Source organism: Myodes glareolus, chromosome 22 (genome assembly GCF_982192425.1).
Source record: "Myodes glareolus chromosome 22, mMyoGla1.1, whole genome shotgun sequence".
In the NCBI taxonomy this organism is placed as follows: domain Eukaryota; kingdom Metazoa; phylum Chordata; class Mammalia; order Rodentia; family Cricetidae; genus Myodes; species Myodes glareolus.
Genome location: NC_142047.1, coordinates 24,907,964 through 24,930,599, shown reverse-complemented (window position 1 = coordinate 24,930,599; position 22,636 = coordinate 24,907,964). Strand labels below are relative to the sequence as shown.

The following is a 22,636-nucleotide window of genomic DNA, read 5'->3' as shown; positions in this document are numbered from 1 at the left end:
TCAGACATGTGCCTTCCTGTGGGCTCCTTTCATCCTTTGTTCTGCATCTTGTTGGGCTTTTTCCATCTTGAAAGCCTTCCATGGTGTCAGTGTTCTTTGATTTTCTCACCCCTCTCTTGTTCTCGCTGTCTAGAATATAATTCAAATGTTAGGCTTTGTATTTTAGAAGTCCGTTTCGGTCTCTGAATTTTTAAAAATAGTGTCCTGTTCTCTTATGCTTTATGTAATATCTGTTTTCTCATAGAGATGATTGCATTTTCTCCCATCTTTTTCTTCACAGTCTTGTTGTTTGGCTCTGTTAAGTTGCCGCTCCTGTTTTGGAGTGATGCTCTGAAGGGCATCGCTGTCTTGAGAACACACTTGGCAATTGGGGTCTCCAGTAGAGTGTTCTTGGTGCGTTACCTCACAGCTGCCCTGTTTCCAGCTTGCTGTTTTCTCTCTTTCAGAGATAGTGACTCTGTTCATTTCTGGGCCTTTCTGTTCTTCTTAGTTTGAAGCTCTGTGCTTATGGGCACCTCACTGTTGGCCAAATTGCCAGCTTTTTAGTCTGTTAAGTCCATGAACACATTTTCAGGCTTCAAACTGTTGTCCCTCTCCCTGCAGTTCTGAAATTCATTCCTCCCTGGCCTGTAACTGCTTTACCTTCATAGGACCTTCAGATGAAGCAGAGGGGTGAGAGTCCCTTTGACTACTGAGCCATGCTATTTGGTCATCCTAAAACACTAAATATCAGGTAGCGTGTGTGTTTTGGTAGGATGAATGATGGCGCATGATAATGAGTTTCTCTTTTAGATAGGATGACAGGTCACAAATAGGCAATCGGTGTTTATGTCCTTAAGGATTTTTATATTTTATTCTGTGCCTAAATGGGAAGATTTAGTTTTCCTTTTCATCTTTTCCTCTTTTAGTGTGAAGTGCGTTAATAGCTGACTTTAAAGTACTATCCAAAGAGTGCTTGTCCTCATTGAATGTCAGGGTGACGTGGCTTATGTTATGACTTGGTGATGGGTGTTCACCTAGCACTGATGTCCCTCGCATGCACAGGGCCTTAGGTTCCATCAACATTACTACACAACAAAAGCAGCAATGCAGTGGACACACTTGGTTGGTTTTGGGCCTTTTTTTTTTTTTGGATCAGTTGATAATCAGTTTTAATCTGTAAATTTCCTTTCATTATGCAGACATATTATTTTGATATCTAGGTTATATTACGTTTGTAAAATGAGTTTAGGCACTTGGGAGGCAGAGGTAGGCGAATCTCTGTGAGTTCCAGGCCAGCCTTATCTACAAGAGCTAGTTCCAGGCAGACTCCAAAGCTATAGGGAAACCTTCTCAAAAAAAAAAAAAAAAAGAATTCAAGCAGCTTTTCTTCATTGTAGTCTCTGAGAGTGTATATACGTTGTGTAAATCTAGGCAGCTATCTTCCTGCCTAACTTCTTATTTGTTAATATTATGTGATAGGTTTTGAGTTAGAAATGCAGATTTTAAACAAGCAGGTTAAGGGGTTTCCTCCCAGACTTCCTGCACAGTGGCCACCTATCAGCCTTTTGATTGGCCACTCAGTGTTTTTGATGCCCTTGCTGTTGTTAAATCTGTATTTCCCTCTCATTGCTAGGTTCTTTTTTTTTCTTCTCTCTAAGTCATCTTAGAGTTAGTTGGACATTACCATACTTGGTTCTTGAATGTGCTGTTAATAGAATCTGAGGGTGTTCCTGTGTTCCTCACGGTATTCAAGAAGTTTAGTTAGTTACACTGTAATCCATCTACTATCATGGCCTTTTTTAAAACTTTCTCAGTTACTCTTGTCCCCATATCTTTAGAGCTATATGTTTGTGAGTATATGGTTCAAGATCAACTGGGCTTTTCAAAAATTCTTATATTGTTAACTCTTAATTTGATTGTATTTGTGTCTAGAAAACATGTTTTATCCAGGTTTTGCATCCCTAGTCTACAAGTCTTATCAGCCCACAAAGCAGAGAAGGGGAAGCACATCATGAAAGCTTTGTTTCATGACCAGAACTATTTAAAATATTGAATGAACTGGATGTGGTGGTACATGCCTTTAATGTCAGCACTTGGGAGGTAGAGACAAGTGGATCTTTGAGTTTGAGGCCATCCAGGGCTACATAATAAGACACTGTCTCCAAAAAGAAAAAAAAGGTTTGAACTTACCTTTGTTCTGTGTATATGAATATATGAAACACAAATGGATTTTGGATTTTGTTCAGATGTGGCTGGGGCATCTAATCCTATCCCTCAGAAGGCAGAAACCAAAAGGATTGAGAATTTGAGGTTCACCTGGGCTACATGATACCCTATTTCAAAAAATAAAATATCCCTAAAACAAACCATAAATGAATTTTATATTGGGTCTCGTCACAAAAATAATTATTTTTATGCAAATATTCTAAAAAGTAAAAAAATGCCCAACATTAGAAACAGAGTGGTGGTTGTACATGCCTCTAATCCCAGCACTCAGGGGGCAGAAGCAGGGAGATCTCTGAGTTCAAGGCATGCTTGATCTACAGAGCAAGTTCCAGGACAGACAGGGATACATAAAGAAATCCTGTCTTGAAAAACAAACTTTTGGTCACAAGCACCACAGATACCCAGCCTGTATAGTACTGACTATTTGGAGCCTGTTGATATTTGCTTTGTGATTCTAATGTGGGTCATGTTTTAAACCATGATGGTTTCTTATTCATTTTCCTGCTAGTGTTTGTTCATTTCATGATACAGGTTCTAGTTTGGTGTTCCCCTTTAAAAACCACCAGTTTTCTGTATGTCAGAGTTAAACAGTAAAAGAAACATAGTGTCCCTTAAAAATACAAACTTTCAAAGGAGGGGGTTGTCTCTGAGAGTTAGAGTAACTACTTAACAGCACACTCCTCACCTTGAAAGTGTCAAGTCAGAGTAGAGTGTGGTGGCACACACTTGTATGCAATCCCAGGGCTTGGGAGACTGAGATGGGAGAATTCTAAATTCAAGGCCAACCTGAACTACTAGTGAGTTCCGGGTCAGCTTGAGCTGCATAGGATGAACATGTCTTAGAACAAGTCTAAAGGAAAAGGTATCAGTTGAGATGCCAGTTATCTGTGCAGTAAGAATGTTATAAATTAAAATTTGTTCTAGTTCCATAAATTTCCAAACAACACTGTTTTGTTTTTTCTGTCTTGAAGGTTACATGTTAGCAGTATCTAAGTTGGTGGCTACAATATGAAATAACGCTTGTCTTTGGCTTTATATCCCCTCCTTTTTAATCTTCCTCCATTTGAACTCTGAGATTTCTTGGTGTATACTGAGCTGTGTCTGCTTGCTCTGCGTTCTCATACTTCTTGTACCTGTGCTCTTGTGTACTGGGTCAGAGTCCATAGAAAATGAAGTCCTCTTGAATTGTAACCATTAGGCAAGAACACAGTATGGCTGACTGTGACGGTGCCCCAGCGTCTTTGAAGTTATGCATTCATGCATGCAGTAGGAGTAAGTGAGGCCCACTGTGGTGATCCCTTGAATGTCTGTAGAAGACATCAAGCCTGGTTATCAATTTGCATTGTCTGCCATTCTCCTCTCCACGTGTTGCAGGGTTTATTAAAAGTCAAAGACATATTCACCCAGGCTCCTTAGATTACTCCTGTAGTAGAACTGATTTTTAGGGAATCATCAGTGTGTTTGAGGCTTTGCAGCTGACCTGAATAGGTAAGTGGTTTCTTCCTTACTACCTTTATAATCTTTGTGAGTGAGTGAGTGTAAATCAGACTTGTAGGAATCAGTTCTTTTTTGTACCATGTGGGTCCTAGGGATGTAACTCAGGTTGTTGGGTGTGGTAGCAAGTGCCTTTACTTGTGAGCCCATAACCTTCTGGGGAAACAACTTGGTTTGTTTTTGGTAAGTCTCTTAAGCAAATGTGAGCAAAGCTTTTTCCTGCCAACAGTCTGCAGCTGCTAGGTTAATACTATTCTCTACATACCTGGAGGGAAAGTGTGGTTCTTAGGAAGTTTCCCTTTGTAATTTCAGATGAACTCTGCTAGTTCTTGAAAGATAGGTCTGTTTTAGTCACTAACTGGTGAGCATTATAAGAGCGAGTGGAGGAGCTAGACATGCTGTCCTGCTGGGAGGGCTTGGCTTGAGGATTTGGTGGAGACAGTGGTGTAGGATACAGCTTTCAGTGCAGTCATGACACTTGGGAAGGTGGGGAGACTTCAGAGATCCTGAATCACCACAGTAGTGATTATGAGCTAGCAGGCTGCTTTCCTTATATATACGTGTTTACTACAGTGAGGATTTACCTTCAGAACTCAGCTCCCTGCCCGTACCTGGTGCTAATTCTAGTAACCCTGAGAGTCTCACTAGACTGTGAGCAAACACCCTAGAGCAGTGGTTCTCAACCTCTGTGGGGTCCCATGTCAGGTATTTACATTACCAATCATGATAACAGTAGCAAATTAAATTATGAAGTAGTAAAGAAATAATTTTATGATTGGGAGTCACCACAACATGAAAAAAAATGTATATAAAAGGATTTTAGCATTAGGGTGGTTGAGAATCACTGCCCTAGAGGGAAAGCATGACCTAGGGTTTAAAGAAGGATGAGGCCCGTTTCTGTGTAGAAAGCTGAGGTTGTGGTTTGGAGAGAATCTCTGAAAGGGGGCAATGGAGGAGCAGATACCTGTTGGTGTCTTCAGAGCAGGTGATTCCTGAAGTCTGCGATGGAGATTGGAGCAACAGTTAAAGGAAACCAGGTTGGCCCTTGGAAAGGACTTAATCATAAGCACAGGTGGTTACTTGGTCCAGATGTAGTTTAATCTTAAACCCACCAAGAACCATGAAAAAAGGTCAGACTGACTGATGGCCAGCCGTTCGGGGATTTGTAATGGAATAGGCCCAAGCACTGCTGTGTGGGTAATGTCTTTCATATTTAGTAAAATTGGTACTGGTTGGAGTAGTCATAAATACTTTGCTGACAGCCTAAGGACATCTGTTTTTATACCTTAGGCCCTTTCCATGATGATTTCTATAGATAGTACATGATCCAAGAGGAAAAAGCCTTTTAGAGATAAAGGTTCAAATGAGATAGCCCATATTGGTTTTTTAGAAATATAAAATATTATTACTCTGGGGGTTTGAGAATTTGATCTTTTCTCTTTTCTGGGCTATTTCTTGACTTCATGGTTCAGTTTAACACAACCTCTGCAATTGATCTCTCACACCCAAGCTGGTATCTTAGACCTTTATATTCTGGTTGCCAGTTGTGACCAAGTACTAGCTAAGAAACCTGCCTTGAAGCACAGGGTTGGGAAGACAGAGACCTGGGGTTTGGTCCTTAGGAAGCTGAAACAAGTTGGTGAGTAAGTACGCTTGAGTACAGCTCAGCCCACAGGTGAGCCCCTACCAGCACAGCATCTTATGGACCCAAGCTGGCAGTTTATCTGGGGCTGAGAGAGCTACATATTCTTACTAAGCTGGAAAGGCAAGTTACTCTTCCCTAATGGGGGAGGAGAGATGTGGCCTCTTCTCTACAACTGTGCTTTTTATTAGTTTCTTTGTCATATTTGCAGATAACTTTCATTTTCCTGTTTATAAAATCACAGTGTAACCATTCTGTGCTCTTTGGAGGATCCCTGTGATATGTGATTCTTTTCTCTAATAGAGGAAAAGTTTAAAGTTGTTTCAATTATTTATAGGAAACACTGCCTACATTGACAGGGAAAGAGATTTGCTTGGGATTGATTGATTACCAAAGGCAATGCATAGTGTCTGACTGCACATGTGGTATTTTAATGATCCTGGTACTCTGCTCCAAGAATTTTCAAATTTATTTCAAACTCCATGAGGCAGATCTGTGGATTATCAGTAATGAAAGTTTCCCTGTGTGTGTTAGCTTGTCTTGTGGTCATCTTTGACACTGCTGCCTTTTTATTTTTAACGCCTTATTACGTTATTCCTTTTAAAAAATATATCAGTTACTGCCTGTGATATCTTATTTAGCCTGGAATTGTTTGGTGGGGATCAGAGGGCATAGATTTTTGAGATGTCTCATGGCATCTTTCAGATGTCTATACCACTATCCCTCTGTTTCTTTTACATGAAACATTTCATTCCCCTAACACTAGTCGGCAGCAGCTAGGGAAGGTCTCCCCATGTGTGCAATGCGCTGGGTGGGCTCAGCTTGATATGGACAGCTAGACAACTTTGACTTCACAACAGTGTGGCTGTAGTTATTAGAATTCTAGAACGTTGAATAGCAAAGATCAAATTGGCTATAGTGTTTCCTTCTCCCAGAACTCCTTCCTTTTCCCCTTCTCTGCTGAAAGTGGAATGTTGAGCTCCTTCATCTATGCCGTTCCAGGTCAAGCAGTGAAGTTGTGGGTGTCCATTGTAATTTGTGGAGGAAGGCCAGCATTTAGAATAACAAATACAATCAGACTAAATTAACTTTCTGTTTTCTGAAATCTGTTTCAGCAACTCTACCAGATCCTGACTGACTTTGATATCCGGTTTTATATGTATGAACTACTTAAAGTAAGTAGCATTTGTAGACAGTACTTTTTTTTAAAAAATCAGGCTTATTCCTTTAAGTTTTTGAAAAGATAAAATTCAAGCAGAATATTTTCTGCTGCCCAGAGAATCTAGTGAGGCCTAAACTTCTGATGAGAATTCTGTTGAGACCTCTCAGATTTTCTTTTCTTTTCTTTTCTTTTCTTTTTTTTTAATTTAACTTTATATGCATTGGTGTGAAGGTGTCAGATCCCCTGAAATGGAGTTACAGACAGTTGTGAACTGTCACACGAGAGCTGGGATTTGTACCCAGGCCCGCTAAAAGAACAGCCAGTGCTCTTAACTAGTTAATTAATCCTAGTCTTCTATGTAGAAAGTCACTCAGACATAAAGATTTTAAAGATGGCTTTTTATTGCTCATAATCTCAGAGTTCGCCTGGTAAGTCTTTTTTAGATTGAAGTCTGCCTGACTGAGACAAAGTGGTCTGGGTTGGCCCCATTCATGTGTCTGATGCAGGCTGGAGCTGCTGGAATAGTTGATCCCGTCTTTGAAATAGCAGTAAGAATGGAGACCTCAACCTGGCCGGCCCTTGCTGATTGGCCAGCACCTGTTAGCCAAAGTCAACCCTGTGACCAGCCCTTGATTTCAAAGGGTGTCAAATGGTTATTATTTCTTGGTGGGAAAATCATAAAGAGGGATGGGTACAGAATTGGCAGCCTGTTTGTTTGTTTGTTTGTTTTTTACCAAACTGTCTTTTACCATCCTTTCTTATACGAGAAGATCTACCCCTCACCTAAGTGCTAGTGCTCAGTCTAGGGAGAAGTGATGGGTGGACCTTCTAAATGACTTAAAAATGCCAAGTACTATCAAAAAGAAAAATAGAAGCATTATCAATTGGCAAAAGAATATTTTCATTTGTCGAGGTGAACACTTGAGTAAAGCATTCTGGAAATGCTGCATAGACCTTTTAAGGTAATGAATCACTAATAACTTAATAAGAACTATGAACTCACAGAAGTGCTTTATAAATACAGAATTGGCCAGGCATGGTGGCGTATGACTAACTCCTGGCACTGGGGAGTTAGAGGCAGTGGGTCTCTTAAGTTCAATACAAGCCTAGTCTTCATAGTACATTCCAGGCCAGCCAGAGCTACAAAGTGAGAACTCTCTCCAAAATAATAATACTAATATAAATTATAGAGTATTACAAAAACTTGGGTGGGGGAGTTAGTGGTTGTAGATCTCAATTAAGAAAACTCCTAAGTTAGGGGTTATGTGGGAACTGTGAAACATAGCTTGAACCAGGTTAGAGCAAGGCTGGATTTAGGGAGTGGAAGTTTGAAGACCTGACTCCATGAAATGAATGCTTTTCCATAGAATTGTGCTTGAATGATCTGCCTGTTCCTGGAGCCACAGGTGGTGGGCTTGGGATTCACTCCATGTCTATTGAGCTTCCTTTTTGTTGGGAAGGGTAGACTAGAGCTTGACCTGGTCCACCTTTTCTGTGTCTCCTCCAGACGAGAAGCCTAGTAGGAAGAGGTTTGCAGTCCTCCCAGAAAACCCCACACATGCACCCTTGAGAGCCACTGCCCATTTCTCACAAGTGTTCATTTAAGTCAGTATTTAGCTAGCGAGCACCAGCTGGACAAAGAAACTAGCTCAGCTGTCCTCAGTGCTGGGGCCCTGCTACTGTCTAGTGGTAGCAGTATTCTATCTGTTCCTGCTAATGAATGATCAGAAGGAATTTAAAGGTGTTTAGGATCCCCACAGGGTGTTTGGCCAGTGAGTACTGCCAAGAACTAATCACTGCTGCTTTTTCCTCAGCCTTTGCTTTCGTGTGTCTTTCCTATCCCAGGTATTGTCTGGATTCTATCTTTGACAAAGGCTGGATAAAATGGCAGAAACTGAGCTGGAGGCTGTATGTGACTGCTCGGTGACCGACCCCACCTCCAGGTTTCCTGTGATCTGGTTCAGATCCAGGGGCATGTGCCCACATGGAACCTGGTTTTATAAGAAAACTGCCAAGATGGGACTTGTGAGAACTATGAAATGCTGATTAAGCAAAATGTCAGTTTAAAGAAGGCACAACAGCACATTAGAATCTTTCTACAGCTGTTGTAAAGTAAATCTTGAGTCTCTGTGTTAGTAGACTTGGTATGTGTAAACCTTCAGCCAAGTGTCCTTAGATCTGTGGTAGCTGCTTAAGCAAAACCTAAGTTCTCTGCTCATGTGATACTGATCACTTGCCAAGTGCTTAGTGGTCTTGCGTAGCTGGTGGCTACTCTGCCACACCAAAAACAATGGACAAGGCTGGCAGAAAAATTCTGGACATCCAGAAAGTGCTCTTAGGCTCCTTCTGTCTAGTATTCCCTTCTTTGGAGATTATATCTCACTTCTGTCTCCATGTTTTATATTGTCCACTCTCCAAATTCAAATTAAAAGTGTCAAAGTTGTCTGTTACTGTTGCTATAGAACAGGGAACATGTTTTTTGGCATGCTGCTTGCTTGTCCTCTGTTTAAAAATCCTCCAACATGAAGATGCCTGGTGTGGTGTCCTCCTTAGTTTACCACTGCAGGAGGTACTTGGTATCTAGAATTACTTTTGGTTGTCACAGCCTGAGGTGACACAGCTGACACCTAGACCGTAAGTAGATGCCATGTATTGTGTTAAATAGTCTTTAATACAGGATAGCCCCCACATGAAGAATTTTCTGGCTTCCTGAAACTTTCCTGTGCTTCTTAAGCCAAAAGGTCTAACTTTGGTGTTCACAAGATGACCCATGGTGTGTGTGTGGAAAAGAAGACTTAAGAGCTGTGAGTGGGTAGGTGGGAGATATATTAGGGGTTAAAAAAAAATTTTTTAAAAAAAGAAAGGCTGGATGTGGTCATTCCAACACTCAGGAGTTTGAGGCAGGAGAATATCGACTCTGAGGCCAGTCTGGGTGCGGAGAGTAGAGGGCTGCCTGACTGAAATGTGTAACAATAAAAAGGAAAAAGGCTTGTTACTCCAAACTTAAAATTTTAAATCAATGTTTCTTTAAAGGCTGTATAAATATATTTTGATATATATATTATTTAAAGTCTATATTTAAATATATATAGAAATATGTATGTGTGTATATAGAATGATCAGTGAACACATGACAGATAATATGTTTCATCACTAATAAGAAAATACAAATCAGAAATACATTGAGCTACCTGAATAGCTGTAATTTAAAAAGGAACAGGCGGTGGTGTCACATGCCTTTAATCCCAGCACTTGGGAGGGAAAGAGGCTGGCGAAACAACAAAAAAAAGTGACAAGTGTTGGTGAGAATGTGGAAGGACTGGAACCATCTTGTGATAGACTTGAGAAAACAGGCAGTTTCTTAAAAATTGTAAAGTTACCATGCAACAAGGTGCTTCTGCCCCTAAAGTATTTACCCGAGATAAATGGATACATACCCTTCAGAAAAACTTAAATATGATTGTTCATTGCAGCGTTTGCTCTCAACAGCCAAAAGTAGAAACAATCCTAGTAAGTTCATAAATGATTCAGTGTCAAAAATAAATAAGCTCGGTGAGAAAATTAGACAAAGTACTATACTATTAGTAGTGATATCCAGCAGTAAGAAATCTCTAGATAGCAGATCCACCGGGGGCCGGGAGCAGCTTGGCAGGGGCAGTAACTAAAAACGAACTCCAGGGAACTGTGCGGGTGCTGAGAAGTTCTACAACAACATGGTGGCATTGGTCACACAGCTCTCAGTTTACTGAGGATCATTGGCTTTCAACACTTAAAAGCCTTTTATACTGATTATATTACAGGAAGTGATTTTCTCTCTTAGAATAGTAATAATAATTCTTAAATGCTGGCTCAGGTTTTATGTTTAAGAAAAATGTAAATGTAAACTCAGATAGTTCACATAACTTTTAAGTCTGCCTGGTTAAAAGATATGTTCAGGCCAGGCGGTGGTGGCGCATGCCTTTAGTCCCAGCACTCGGAAGGCAGAGGCAGGTAGATCTCTGTGAGTTCGAGACCAGCCTGGTCTACAAGAGCTAGTTCCAGGACAGGCACCAAAGCTACAGAGAAATCTCTGTACAGGAGAAAAAAATAAATATTTTCAGATTTTTCATGCCCACATAGATTCTGAGGTCCCACACTCTGGCCTCACATTCTCTCTTTTTAAAGCAACCTTCATCATGATCATCAACTGCCCCCTTTCTACTGGCTACCAGCTGTAGTGTCTTTGGAGAACATCTTATTTTCTCTCTCCTTAAAGGCAATAAGCTGCCCTTTTTGAGACAATTCAAGGTAAAGTGTCACAAATAATAAAAATGTGTTTGCCTTGGGGGTGTTAGAGGGTTTGCTTACTTTTCTCTGCTTTCTTACCTACCTAGGCTCTGGATTACTGCCACAGCAAGGGAATCATGCACAGGGATGTGAAACCTCACAATGTCATGATAGATCACCAACAAAAAAAGGTACCAGTCCAGCCAGGTAGCACCATATCTTTGCTGAATGAAGGCTTGGGGAAACCTCAGCATTGTCCAGTAGCACTGTTGTCTGTAGAGTGTTGATTTCTTCAGTAGACTGGGTTGCTATGACTTCTAGTCTCCACAAAGTGCATGTGACCTTGGCTATGGTCACTGGTTTTATTTTGGGTTTTGTGTTCAGAGGACCTCAGGAAGAAACTATAGTTGTAGTTTCTGCTTTGCTTTTTAGTGGCCATTAGACCAATCCTAATATCCCTAAAAAGTACACTTGGGTCTCTCCAACTCTGGTTGTTTTAGCCAGTGTTAGCTTAGTGACCAAATAGAACAGTTCCAGAGTGGGACATGCACATGAGTCCTTCAGTAGTACCTGAGGCTTTAGAGCTGTGAATGATGGGAAATGTGTTCCACATGAAAGGAGTATGGAGACAGAAAAAAGGCTGAGTGCTTTTGATTTGTAGAGCAAAAAAAAACAGGATAACTTTAAAAGGAGAAAAACTCAGTACTTACAATATTCTAAGTACTCTGCTTCAGAAATGACCTCATCTCCAGTTTCTGAAGTAGACTTTTCATGGGTGCACTACATGTGGCCGAATACCTGTAGCAGAGATGTGCTGTGGCCTCGTCAGCTATGGGTGAGCATCTCGAAGTGCACCTCTCGCATTGTTTGGTCTTTCTTATAGCTCCGACTGATTGACTGGGGTCTGGCGGAATTCTATCATCCTGCTCAGGAGTACAATGTTCGCGTGGCCTCGAGGTACTTCAAGGGACCAGAGCTCCTTGTGGACTATCAGGTGAATGTGTCAGTGAAACTGCTCTGAACTATTTTTATATTCTCTTAAGGATTTTCCTGATTGCTGTGTAGTCAATTTATTCTTATTATTCTACTCTAAAGGTTTTTCTCAGCTACATTAACAAAGAATTCATTATTTTCTTGTGTATGTATGAGCATACTTGTGCTATAGCCCTCGTGGGAAGGTCAGAAGACAACTCACAGGAGTTTGTGGATCTCCACCATATTGGTTCTTAGAACCAAACTTAGGTTAGAGGCTTGACAGCCTTTACTAGCTAAGTCTCTTGCTGGCTTTTTCTTCTTCTTAAGGGAAAGGAGTGACTTTTAGTTCTAAAGTAAGTGCAGAAAGGCTGAGGATGGAGTTTAGTAGTAGCTACTTGCCTAGTATGGATAAGGCCGTAGTGCCTCAAAATCAAGGGCTAATCTTTAGAGGTCAGATGAGTATGAGAAACTCGAGTCAATACATTGTTGACCTAATGACCATTTCTCCTGCCTGCAGATGTATGATTACAGCTTGGACATGTGGAGCTTGGGCTGTATGTTAGCAAGCATGATATTCCGAAAGGAGCCATTCTTCCATGGGCAGGACAACTACGACCAGGTAAGCAGGTTCAGCCCTTGCTGGTTTTTTAGCCTCTGGGGTGGTAATGAGGTGTAGAGTGTTGCTCTGTAAGCTAACGAATTGTCCAGAATTGTGTGTGGGCATGAGGGCCCCAACCATGCAGAGACAGCCAATGCTGTCTGTGGTGAAAGTTCAATATGACTCTTAAGAAGTAACACACCTCTTTGTCTGACAAAATCAGATTCTAGTCATTTGATCAGTGTCCCCAAAGATATTAGCCTCTAAATTATGTTAACCCTTTAAAAGCAGTTTAGAAACTTGCATTCATGTGAACTTTGTGTCCTTAAGTCTCTTTGTTTACTCTAGGCTGGGGTCTCTCTCTGTTAGGTCTGTAGAGATTTGGGTGGTATGGAATTTCCTGATTCCCAGACCCAGCACAGTGTCCTGGCAAGCTCATGGGAAGCTTTGTGCTTGGTGGTTTGGTTCAGTGTGTTCTGTGTTTCAGCTTGTTCGAATTGCCAAGGTTCTGGGGACAGATGAATTGTATGGGTATCTGAAGAAGTACCACATAGACCTAGATCCACACTTCAATGATATCTTGGGACAGTAAGTAAAAAAGGGGAGAGAGGGGGTAAGGGAGGGAGCAAGCATTTTGCTCTATTTCTAAAGTGGAAATATTACGCGAAATCCAATTTCTCATTTATCCAATTTATTTATTGAGGTTGAGTCTCACTTCTGTGTAGACCAGAGCTAGTTTTGAACTCACAGATATCTACCAACCTTGGCCTCTCAAGTGTTAGGACTCCTGTTTATCAATAGAAAATAAGTCATATGTGGACATACATGTTTCTGATCTCAGCACTTAGAAAACTGTGGTAGGAAGATCATTGAGTTTGAAGCTGGCCTGGAATCATGAGATCCTGTGGAAGCAAATGGATAACAAAATCATAATGTTAAAGCATGGCTTTTAAAAAAAATTCTTTTTATTTTGTATGTAGGCATGTTTTACTTGTTTGCATGTATATGCACCGTGTGTGTCTGCTTGGTGTCTGTAGAACCAGAAAAGGGGTCCTCTGGAACTGGAGTTACCGATAGTTAAGAGCCACCATTTGGACCTAGTTCACTGGAAGAGCAGCCAGTTGTAGACAAGTTTCTGTCCTGCCCAGTCCCACAGCTATCCAGTCCCAAAGAAACACACAGAGGCTTATACTAATTATAAACTGTCCTGTTAGCTCAGGCTTATTATTAACTAGCTCTTATAACTTAAATTGACCCATAATTCTTGTCTATGTTTAGCCACGTGGCTTGGTACCTTTTTTCAGTGAGGCCTTCTCTTGCTTCCTCTGTGTCTGGCTGGTAACTGTTTCTGCCTTTCCTCTTCCCAGAATTCTAGTCTGGTTGCCCCATTTATACTTCCTGCCTGGCTACTGGCCAATCAGCATTTCATTAAACCAATACAGAGTGACAAATCTTTACCATGTACAGAAGCATTCTCCCACAACAGACAGTGCTCTCAACCACTGAGCCATTTCCCTAGAGCTACACATGCTTATTTTGATGGCAAATATTAAAAGCTATGCTTTTTCAAATAAATGAATAGCTTATTTCTAAAGTAAGTTTTGTAATAACTATTAAGACATGCTTATATTTCAGGTACCGTGCAGGTTTTCATGGTTAAGGTATATTTTTATGGGTTATTTTGTTATTTTGACAAGGTCTTGCTGTGTGTAGCCCTGGCTGGCCAGCTCAGCTTCAGTACAGTGTGTTAAAAGTAAATATTTGGTCTTCAGACATTAGTTTATGAAACCACTTATTTCTAAAGCCAACCTTCTAAATATATCTACTGACCGTTGCCTCACTTTGTCACCACCAGGCCTTTCTCACAGTTGATGAAAAAAAGGCAGAAGAATAATGCTTACTCAGATGCAGATGTTTTAAATAGACTGAGCAGTTTCATGTCAGCATGCTGTGGTTTTAGCGGGGGCACCAGGCTGTACGTAAACCAGCCTGTTCTGAAGTAGGTACTGAGAAGAATGAGCTTCAGCTGCTTCAGAGTGCAGCATTCTAAGGGTTGGTTTGTGTTAGATCTATTAGAGGAGGTTTTTCTTGTATTTAGTTTCAGAATACTAATGATGCACTTTTTGTAGGCATTCACGGAAGCGTTGGGAAAACTTTATCCATAGTGAGAACAGACACCTTGTCAGCCCCGAGGCCCTAGATCTTCTCGACAAGCTCCTGCGGTACGACCATCAACAGAGACTAACTGCCAAAGAGGCCATGGAGCACCCATACTTCTGTAAGTATCTCCCTTTTTCTTTGGTGTCAGTCAGAAAACTAGGTATGGATTAGATCAACCTAGGAATTTGGCTTCAAATCATTATTCTAGATCACTGAGACCAATTTACAGGTGATTTTATTAGTTCCTGAAGGTGTTTGATTAATTCACTGTCAGTAATACCTCTGAGGCAATGCTGTCTACCCATTCCCATCATTCTGAACTCGTATACTGAAGGTATCTAAGATTCTTGTTCACTTTTCAAGACAGGGTTTCTCTGTAACTTTGGGACCTGTCCTGGAACTCACTTTGTAGACCATGCTGGCTTCGAACTGACAAAGATCCTCCTGTTTTTACCTTCTGAGTGCTGGGATGAGCACTGCGTGGCAAGATTTTTTTTTTCCCCAAGTGTGAAAATATAATCAAGATTATTTTTTCCCTCTAAAGAAATTAGTTAGAAGTAGGAAGATCAGCTGGGTAGTGGTGATGCACACCTTTAATCCCAGCACTTAGGCAGAGGCAGGTGAATCTCTGAGTTCGAGATCAGCTTGGTTTATAGAGCAAGTTCCAGGACATCCAAGGCTACACAGTGAAACCCTGTCTCAAAACAAAACAGACAAAGAGGTAGTGAGATGGCTCTAATGGTTTCTAGAGGAAGCAGTATGTGAATAAGAGCAACTTGAGGTGAGCAGGCAGCTGTGGCCGCCAGGCTCCGACATTTCCCACAGCATGGCTGTGTGCCTCTTGCACTTCCTTGTGGTTTGAGTACATCTTTCCATTGAAAGTCTCACGTGCTCTTCACCCGTGTGGAGGCAGAGGTGGCAGTCTAGTCATGCACACACCTCAACCAAGCACTCAGAGGCAGGTACACACATAGTCAGGCATGGCAATACAATCTCTAAGGATTGAGAAGGCAGAGGCAGGTGGATCCCTGAGTTCGAGTCCAGTCTGGACTACAGAGTGAGTTCCATGAGAGCTTGGGCTACCCTGTCTGAAAAAACAAGCAAGCAAACACAATAAAATAAAGAAGCAGTACTGGTATAAACTCATGAGGCAAATGCATACGGATTGCAAATTTGAGGCAATCTAGGCTATATAGTTAGACCCTGTCTCAGAAATAATAACAGAAACAACCTGATATTTCAGATAATTGTTTGATTGCTTTTCTAAATAAACTGCATATACACTCTGCTTAAAATTGATAGAGTGCCACTGGCTCTTTTACTCGCCCTTTTTATAACGTGCTCATTGTACATGCTTTAAAGAATTTAAAGGCTAGGTATTATGTTGATACGCAAAGAAGAAATCACAAGAACTTGGTGGTTAAGTTAGGGTTGCTGTGCCTTTCAGCAGCCAGGTCTGTATTCCAAGGAAGTAGAATTACCTCCAAATAATTCCCCACTGGGCGTGACCACTACCCTGACTGAGCTGCAGCCTAAGGCTAAGTTCAGTGTTAGTTTGAGCAACAAATAAAATTTTCAGAAGTAGTTGAGGCTATGACTTAGAAGATTGATTGCCTAGCATGTATGAGACTGAGTGATATTCCTTGCCCTGAGGACAAAAAGAAAAGGAGTCCATTCCTGATCCTGGTGCCTGCTTCGTGAGGGACCCGAGTTCCTCATAAATGTCCGTCTTGGTGCATATAGAAGAGGAAAGGCGGGTGCTGACATGTGGACCTGTGCTTCTCTCTTGCAGACCCTGTGGTGAAGGAGCAGTCCCAGCCTTGCCCAGAGAACGCCGTGCTTTCCAGTGGCCTCACCGCAGCACGATGAAGCCTGGAGAATCGACGGTAATGCGGCACTGATGCTTGCCAATAAAACCAACAACCAAACAAAAACTTGAAGGAAACTACAGTGTGATAAAAAGAAATTCTAATCATTCCTTCTAAAGGCAAAGAAGAGTAAAGACCTAAAGCCTGTCAAAAGCAAGAAACTCCCCAGACTAGTCTGCAGGGAGCTGTGTTGTGCAGTGTGGCAGCACATAGTGCAGGGTCTGAGGGACTCTCCCTTTGGAATGCATGGGAGATGAGACGCTCGGAGTTGTTGTGCACGTACCTGCGTTTAACAGGATACCACTGTTGAGTTAACCCGTTCGGTCAACAAGCTCTGAATATCTGACTTCCTATCTATTCCATTGTGGTCTGGTTTTCTTTTGTGAGAATTCAGGCTCAAGTTTTAGCAAAAGTCAGCAGTCTGTTCTGACACACCAGCCTCATTTACAAAAGAAAAAAAAAAGAAAAAAAGATTAAAACAGTGACAGTATTTTTTTTAAGCTCTTTTACAAATTCATGTGTTATGTATTTTTTTATGACATGAGCTCTCCAGGAAATGTACCTCATTCCTGCAGTTTTCTTCTAAGTATATCCATTTGGAGGCAAACTGCGGTCACTCTCACCACGTCCTCTATAGTGTCAGAAGATGGCACTATAAATCTTGAGATGCCATGAACAGGCCCCAGGTGCATTAGAAGTTCCATGCAGTGTGCATAACTTGGGGCTCACCTTTATTGATTTGCCTAACTGTTGAATCTTGTTTCTTTTTTGGGTTTTTCCCCCCTGCCTTGTAAGGAAAATCTCACCATTTCTCAGCACAGCTTTGTGTGGGCACCTCCTTTAATGTTCCACTCTAAAACGAAGACTACTTTTGTTCACAACCGTAGCTGCCACTGCAAAGTTAGTCTTCAGGCAGGGCGAAGCGGGAGGGAAATTTTCTATTAGGATTCATTCAGGAAAGATGTCACATGTACAAAAGGCATACCTGCCACCTTCCCTCTTTTTAATCCTGTGAAAAACAGGTCTGGCTGCAATCGGGGTGATGGCATTTACAGCTCTGATAGGTCATACATGAATGTGGTGGCAAAGAAGTCTGGCATGCAGGCGCTTGCTTGTGGGCAAGGTTGTCCTGTGACTCCTGCAACTGGCTGGAGCGGGGTGACCAGGGCTTGGTGGGGGAGGAAGTGGGGCTCCTGGAGCGAGTGTCAAAGCTTTATAGATCCACTGTGCTAACTTTGTGTTAGCAGAAAGAGATAGATTTTGTTTGTTTTTTGTTTTGTTTTATTTTTGTTTTTTGTAGGGCCGATTTCATTTGGGGAACTGGTCACTGACATGGTTTGTCACCTAGTCCCCTCTCCTGACTGCAGAGCCATGCCTCAGCTCTGGAGACCTAACATGTTTGGGGTATCTACCACATCACACTTAGGGTTTCTTCATTAACTATTTAATAATACCATACATTTTTATAAGGTTAGATTGTTTGTTTGAAACATCTGTTTACATTCCAAATTCCAATAAACTTGTATTGGTATTGGTAGCAGGTCCATCTCTAAATGCAGATTCTATTTTGTCGTTTGGTCTGTGGGAACTTAAAAGGCAAATTAACTCTTCTTGGTAGTATGGAGTTGAGTTTATAGGTTAAAAAGTAAGATTCTGGGCCAGTGACATGGCAGATAAAGGTATTTGCTGCAAAGACTGCCCAGAGTTCAGTCCCCAAAATCTACACGGTGAAGGGGAGAGCCTACTCCCACAAGCTGTCCTCTTCCCACACTTGCGCTGTGGCATGTAAACACACACAATAAATAAAGTTTTAAAATCTTCTTTAAGATCCTTTATGAAGCCAAAGCATTGCCGTGCAGTTAAGGCTTTCATGCAGATCTGCCTCCTTGCATCAGCTTCTGTGTACCGATGTGCTATACATTTGTTCTTCCTGACTTGGAAACGTGACATGGACGCCACTGAGCCTGGGTTAACATGTCAAGTAGTAAACCTCAAGTGTTGGGGATACTATGGGCTTTCTCGTGTGCCCTTTGGTTGTCTAGGGAATATGTTACCGTATGTTTTTCCTGTTTTCTAACCTCATTGCCTTTATTACCTATGCTTCTCTCTTAAGTTGTTCAAGAGCCTGTTGGGGGAGTCTCAATTGAGCAGTAACCCAATCTCTTTGACCTGGGTCCTCCAGAGGCAGTGAAAACTTCTGTGAGAAGAGTTGGCCATGTTCCCCTGACCCTCTTTGGCATGCTCTAGGAGAGAGGTCCTTGAGTGACAGCTCAGCGGGGCGTGTCCTTTGTATGCAGCAGTGCCTGTACTTTACCTCTCTTCCCCCCTACTGTGGAACATCCTTGGGCTTAACGCTTGCTCCCTCTGGATCTGCACTCTGCCTAGGCTGATCTTTCTCAAGTTGCAGTGAATCTAGCAGCCCTCTCATCTGTCTCCAAACCTATCTTGATCCAGGTGTACCTGGGTCCAGCCCTCAGAGTTTGGAGAGTTTTAAAGCGTGTGTGTGCACGCGTGTGTACGAGAGAGAGAGAGAGAGAGAGAGAGAGAGAGAGAGAGAGAGAGAGAGAGGTTGATTGATTCAGACTAAACTGGTAAATTTACCCACTCAGTATCCTTCACATGAATACATACATCTTAAACTCATCTCAGTAATTTTCTTTTGTTAGTTTCATTACCTTATAACAAGTTAAAAGTGCCTATGACAAGGACTTAATTATTTCCTAATGAAAAGCAAAAACACAACAAACCGTGGGGAACAGGGTAGTGTTGCACTATCATCTCAGGTACTGCCTGTGTTCAAGACGGCACATGGTGCGCTGAGAAGAGGCTCCGGCCCCAGGGCTGACTCCAGCTCACTGTCTCCTTGGTATCCACAAGGAGCATGACCTCAAGGTTGCCTGGGCTAAGAAAGCCATGCTGAGAATGCTACTAAGAAGTGTGTTGGTAGCAGTTCGATCTTTTCGACCGCCACTCAGTTGAACCTGACTCCTGTCCCTGTTGTGGGTGGCTGGGTAGAAGCCATTGCCTGTGTAAAGAGAGCATGTGTTACTGAGGCCTGGTATGGAGCAGAGTGCCCTGTCAGGCCTCCTTGTGAACCTTCCCTTAACTTGTCCATGCCCACCTGGCTTAGGGCACATGGATCCTCTCGTGAAAAGGAAAACAATCTCAGGCTGACTGCTGAGAGAAAGGAGTTGGGGATCCTGGAGGCTTAGGGACATGGCTGGGTGGTGGGGTGCAGGTGAAAGAAAAGTATCCGGTAAGAAAAATATAAAGGTAGGCTTTGAACAGCTCATACTTCCTGAGAATGAAACTAGGGGTCACTAAGCTCCTGTCACAAATGTGCCTGGAGAGGACACTGCCCCTGGCTTGGGTCCAATGGCCCTTGAGAGGTAGTTGCCAAGGGCCTTGGTCTGTACCTACTCAGGGAAACAACCTAGGATCTCCAGGATCATGGCTGCTATGTCAGCACAGCTTCGGGACAGGAACAATGGGAAGAATATATGTGTATTGGGGTCAGTGTAGGAGCCAGTTAACTGTTTCCTTTAATGTCAGTTCAGATTCCCAGACACTCAGAGGGAAGGGCAGTCTCCCTCTTGTGCATGAGTGAGTGGATAAGAGCTGTGGGGAGAGGTGCTTATAGAATGCCATCCCTTCTGAAAGCAAAAGCAAGCAGATCTTGTGAGTTTGCCGGGGAGTTTAAAAAATTAAAACAGGTGTGTCATGCCTTTGAAACACAAATTCAAGTGTATGGATGATGGGAAGGGAGGTGGCTAGGAGCGCTTGCTTTTGCGCTAGGGGGTGGCGAACTTTGTCGTAGACGCTGGCAAGATTGAATTATGCAACTGATGCATACTTTTGTGTCAATACTCAACAATGTGCTACAAATGTGACACTTAACCCTGAACTGCATGTATTGGGGGATTTTAAAAAAAACAAAAAAAACAAACTTTGAATCAATAAATTTAAGTTTTTCACTTGCTGGCTCTTCTTGCTGTAAATGGTGACTAAGAGTTTGGGGCAGAAATGTTGCTATCCAGAGGCAAGCTTGGATGATCTTGAAGAACCAAGGAGCCTTCTGTTTGCAGGAAGACAGCGCTGCCTGTGTTGTTGGTGACCCTTCCCCGTGAACACTGCAGCCCCAGTTCCACGGTGTAGCCCGAGATGACTGACATGGGCTGCCATGTGGACAGTGCCTGATCTTCCCAGCTAGGAGACAAACAGTTGCTGGGACCTTAACTTGTCTTCCCTGTCTCGGGGGAGGGGGGAGCACCAGCTTACACTTGGAGCTTCGAAGACATACGTGGTGGCTGAGGCCATGAGTTTGCTGTGAACACTTTAGGAGTGGGACTGGAGTGTGTGGTAGATTTGTTCTCTAGTTTCTCGGTGGCATCGCTCAAGGCCCCTGCTTCTCAGGACTGACTGGTTTTGTTACAGGACTTTAACCTTGGGACCCAGACTTGGGTATTTGTAACAATCTCGCCCTACCACTCCTTGCAGCATACACGTGATTGTGGGCCTGTACCATCATTTGGCTGGTGGTAGGGGTCTTGCATGGTCGTGCTTTTATCCCTGACTGATCACTCTGGATTGGAGCCTTGGACAAAAGCTGAAGAGCTTGGGGTGGGGTGTAATTTCTTAACATGCACAGCAGCTTTTCTCACCTATTGAGCAGGAGAAAGAAACCCCCAAGGGAAGTTTCCACAGAGTGACTGAGAGCTTACTGGATGCTTCATTGTGGTCTCTAGAATCTAGTCACCAGCTTTACCATGATGGGTATGAAAGGCCATCCCAGACAGCTAGCTGCCTGCAGCGGCAGTTGAGAATCATTTGAGCCCGCCCGCTGCCCTTAAGTGAGTGGATTCAGCCCTTTCCTGGAATAAATACCAAGTCCTCAGCTTCCTAGACTTGGTACCCTCAAGTGTGTCATGTCTGAGACCCTGGAGCTGGACCTCCTGTCTGGCTTGTGGGATGGTCACTAGGCATTTGCATCAGCACCTGAACTTGAAAGATAGGGAAGGAGAAATGACCATGACATAATGTGGCCAGAGTTCTTCTCCAGAAGGCAGATCAATGACTGCCTCTAGAATGTCAAAGAGCAGGAAAAGCCAGTGTCCCGTCGAGTGGAGAAGACAAGCTTGTGCCCTGTCCCAGGTGGCCTGCCTCTCACTCTGGCTCTGATTAATTAATGCCCTCTTTCCCCTCCTCCCATCTCTCCCCAGGTCTGTTGCGGTTCCTCATACTTTTCCATAAGCAGAACAAGAGCAAAATCAAACGTCTTAACGCGTGTAGCGAGATCACGTCCCGAGAGCAGACACACAATGGTGGCAGGCTTGGCGAGCACGAACTAGACCACCTGAAGGGCAGCCCACCACCGTAAATCAGACCTCACTTCTGAATGTAAAAGGTTCACATGCCTTTGGCTTCCTGTTGACTTCCTCCCGACCCAGAAAGCATGGGAAATGTGAAGGGTATGCAAAAATGGTTGTTGGTTACTGTTGCTCCCCATGTCCTTGGCCCGTCCCATGGCTGCCTGTTGCTCCAGCAGATCCCAAGGACTAGCTGACCACAGACTCCACAGACGGGATGGGGGCAGTGTACGGCATGATGGGCAGTTACATATTATTATTTTAAAAGTATATATTATTGAATAAAATGTTTTAAAAGAAGTGGATGTAGAGTTTTCCGTATGGAAGGGGCCATTGACCAAGACCAGAGAGGACAATGAGCAGGCTCTAACTAGAGGGACATGGCGGGCAAGGCCTGAGTCAGGCAGAGGGGAGTGAGCAGCCTGGGTCGCTGCAGAGGCGGGGAGAGCTGGACCTTACCCTGGTGCATTCCCCATCGTTCACCCTCACCTCTTCCACATGAGGAGTGGCTCAGCATGGCCCCCATGGTGACTTCAGGAAGAGGCTGGAAGTCACCCTTTGCTGCTGTTTCTTTAGAGCTCATGCCTCAACATTTTTTTTTTCCTGAGACAGGGTTCCTCTGTGTAACAGCCCTGGCTGTCCTGGAACTAGCTCTTGTAGACCAGGCTGGCCTCGAACTCACAGAGATCCACCTGCCTCTGCCTCTCGAGTGCTGGGATTAAAGGCGTGTGCCACCACCGCCCACTACACCTCAACACTTTATTCTGCCACTCAGTCACACCCACTTCAAGTCTTGGAGACAGGTTGAATCTTCTGTCCAATGGGAGGGTGGGGACCAAAGCCAAAGATTTTTTTTTAATATGTATGTATGTATGTATGTATGTATGTATGTATACA

At 42.9% G+C, this 22,636-nt stretch overlaps 1 protein-coding gene across 3 annotated transcripts in view; it reads left to right on the top strand.

The window, feature by feature from the left end:
- The window catches only part of Csnk2a2 (casein kinase 2 alpha 2), a 38,879-nt gene extending 16,840 nt beyond the window's left edge, over positions 1-22,039 (top strand). For 2 of the 3 annotated variants that reach the window (XM_085682010.2, XM_085682008.2), the window contains 8 exons: positions 6,460-6,519; positions 10,880-10,963; positions 11,656-11,766; positions 12,265-12,366; positions 12,833-12,933; positions 14,475-14,623; positions 16,298-16,391; positions 21,593-22,039. In XM_085682010.2, coding sequence (XP_085538136.1) covers positions 6,460-6,519; positions 10,880-10,963; positions 11,656-11,766; positions 12,265-12,366; positions 12,833-12,933; positions 14,475-14,623; positions 16,298-16,374 — 684 coding nt within the window. In that variant the 3' untranslated portion in view covers positions 16,375-16,391; positions 21,593-22,039. Of the gene's footprint in view, positions 1-6,459; positions 6,520-10,879; positions 10,964-11,655; positions 11,767-12,264; positions 12,367-12,832; positions 12,934-14,474; positions 14,624-16,297; positions 20,348-21,592 lie in introns of those variants that run through there. The other variant, XM_085682009.2, reaches the window with a different exon arrangement.
- The last annotated feature ends 597 nt before the right edge of the window (positions 22,040-22,636 follow it).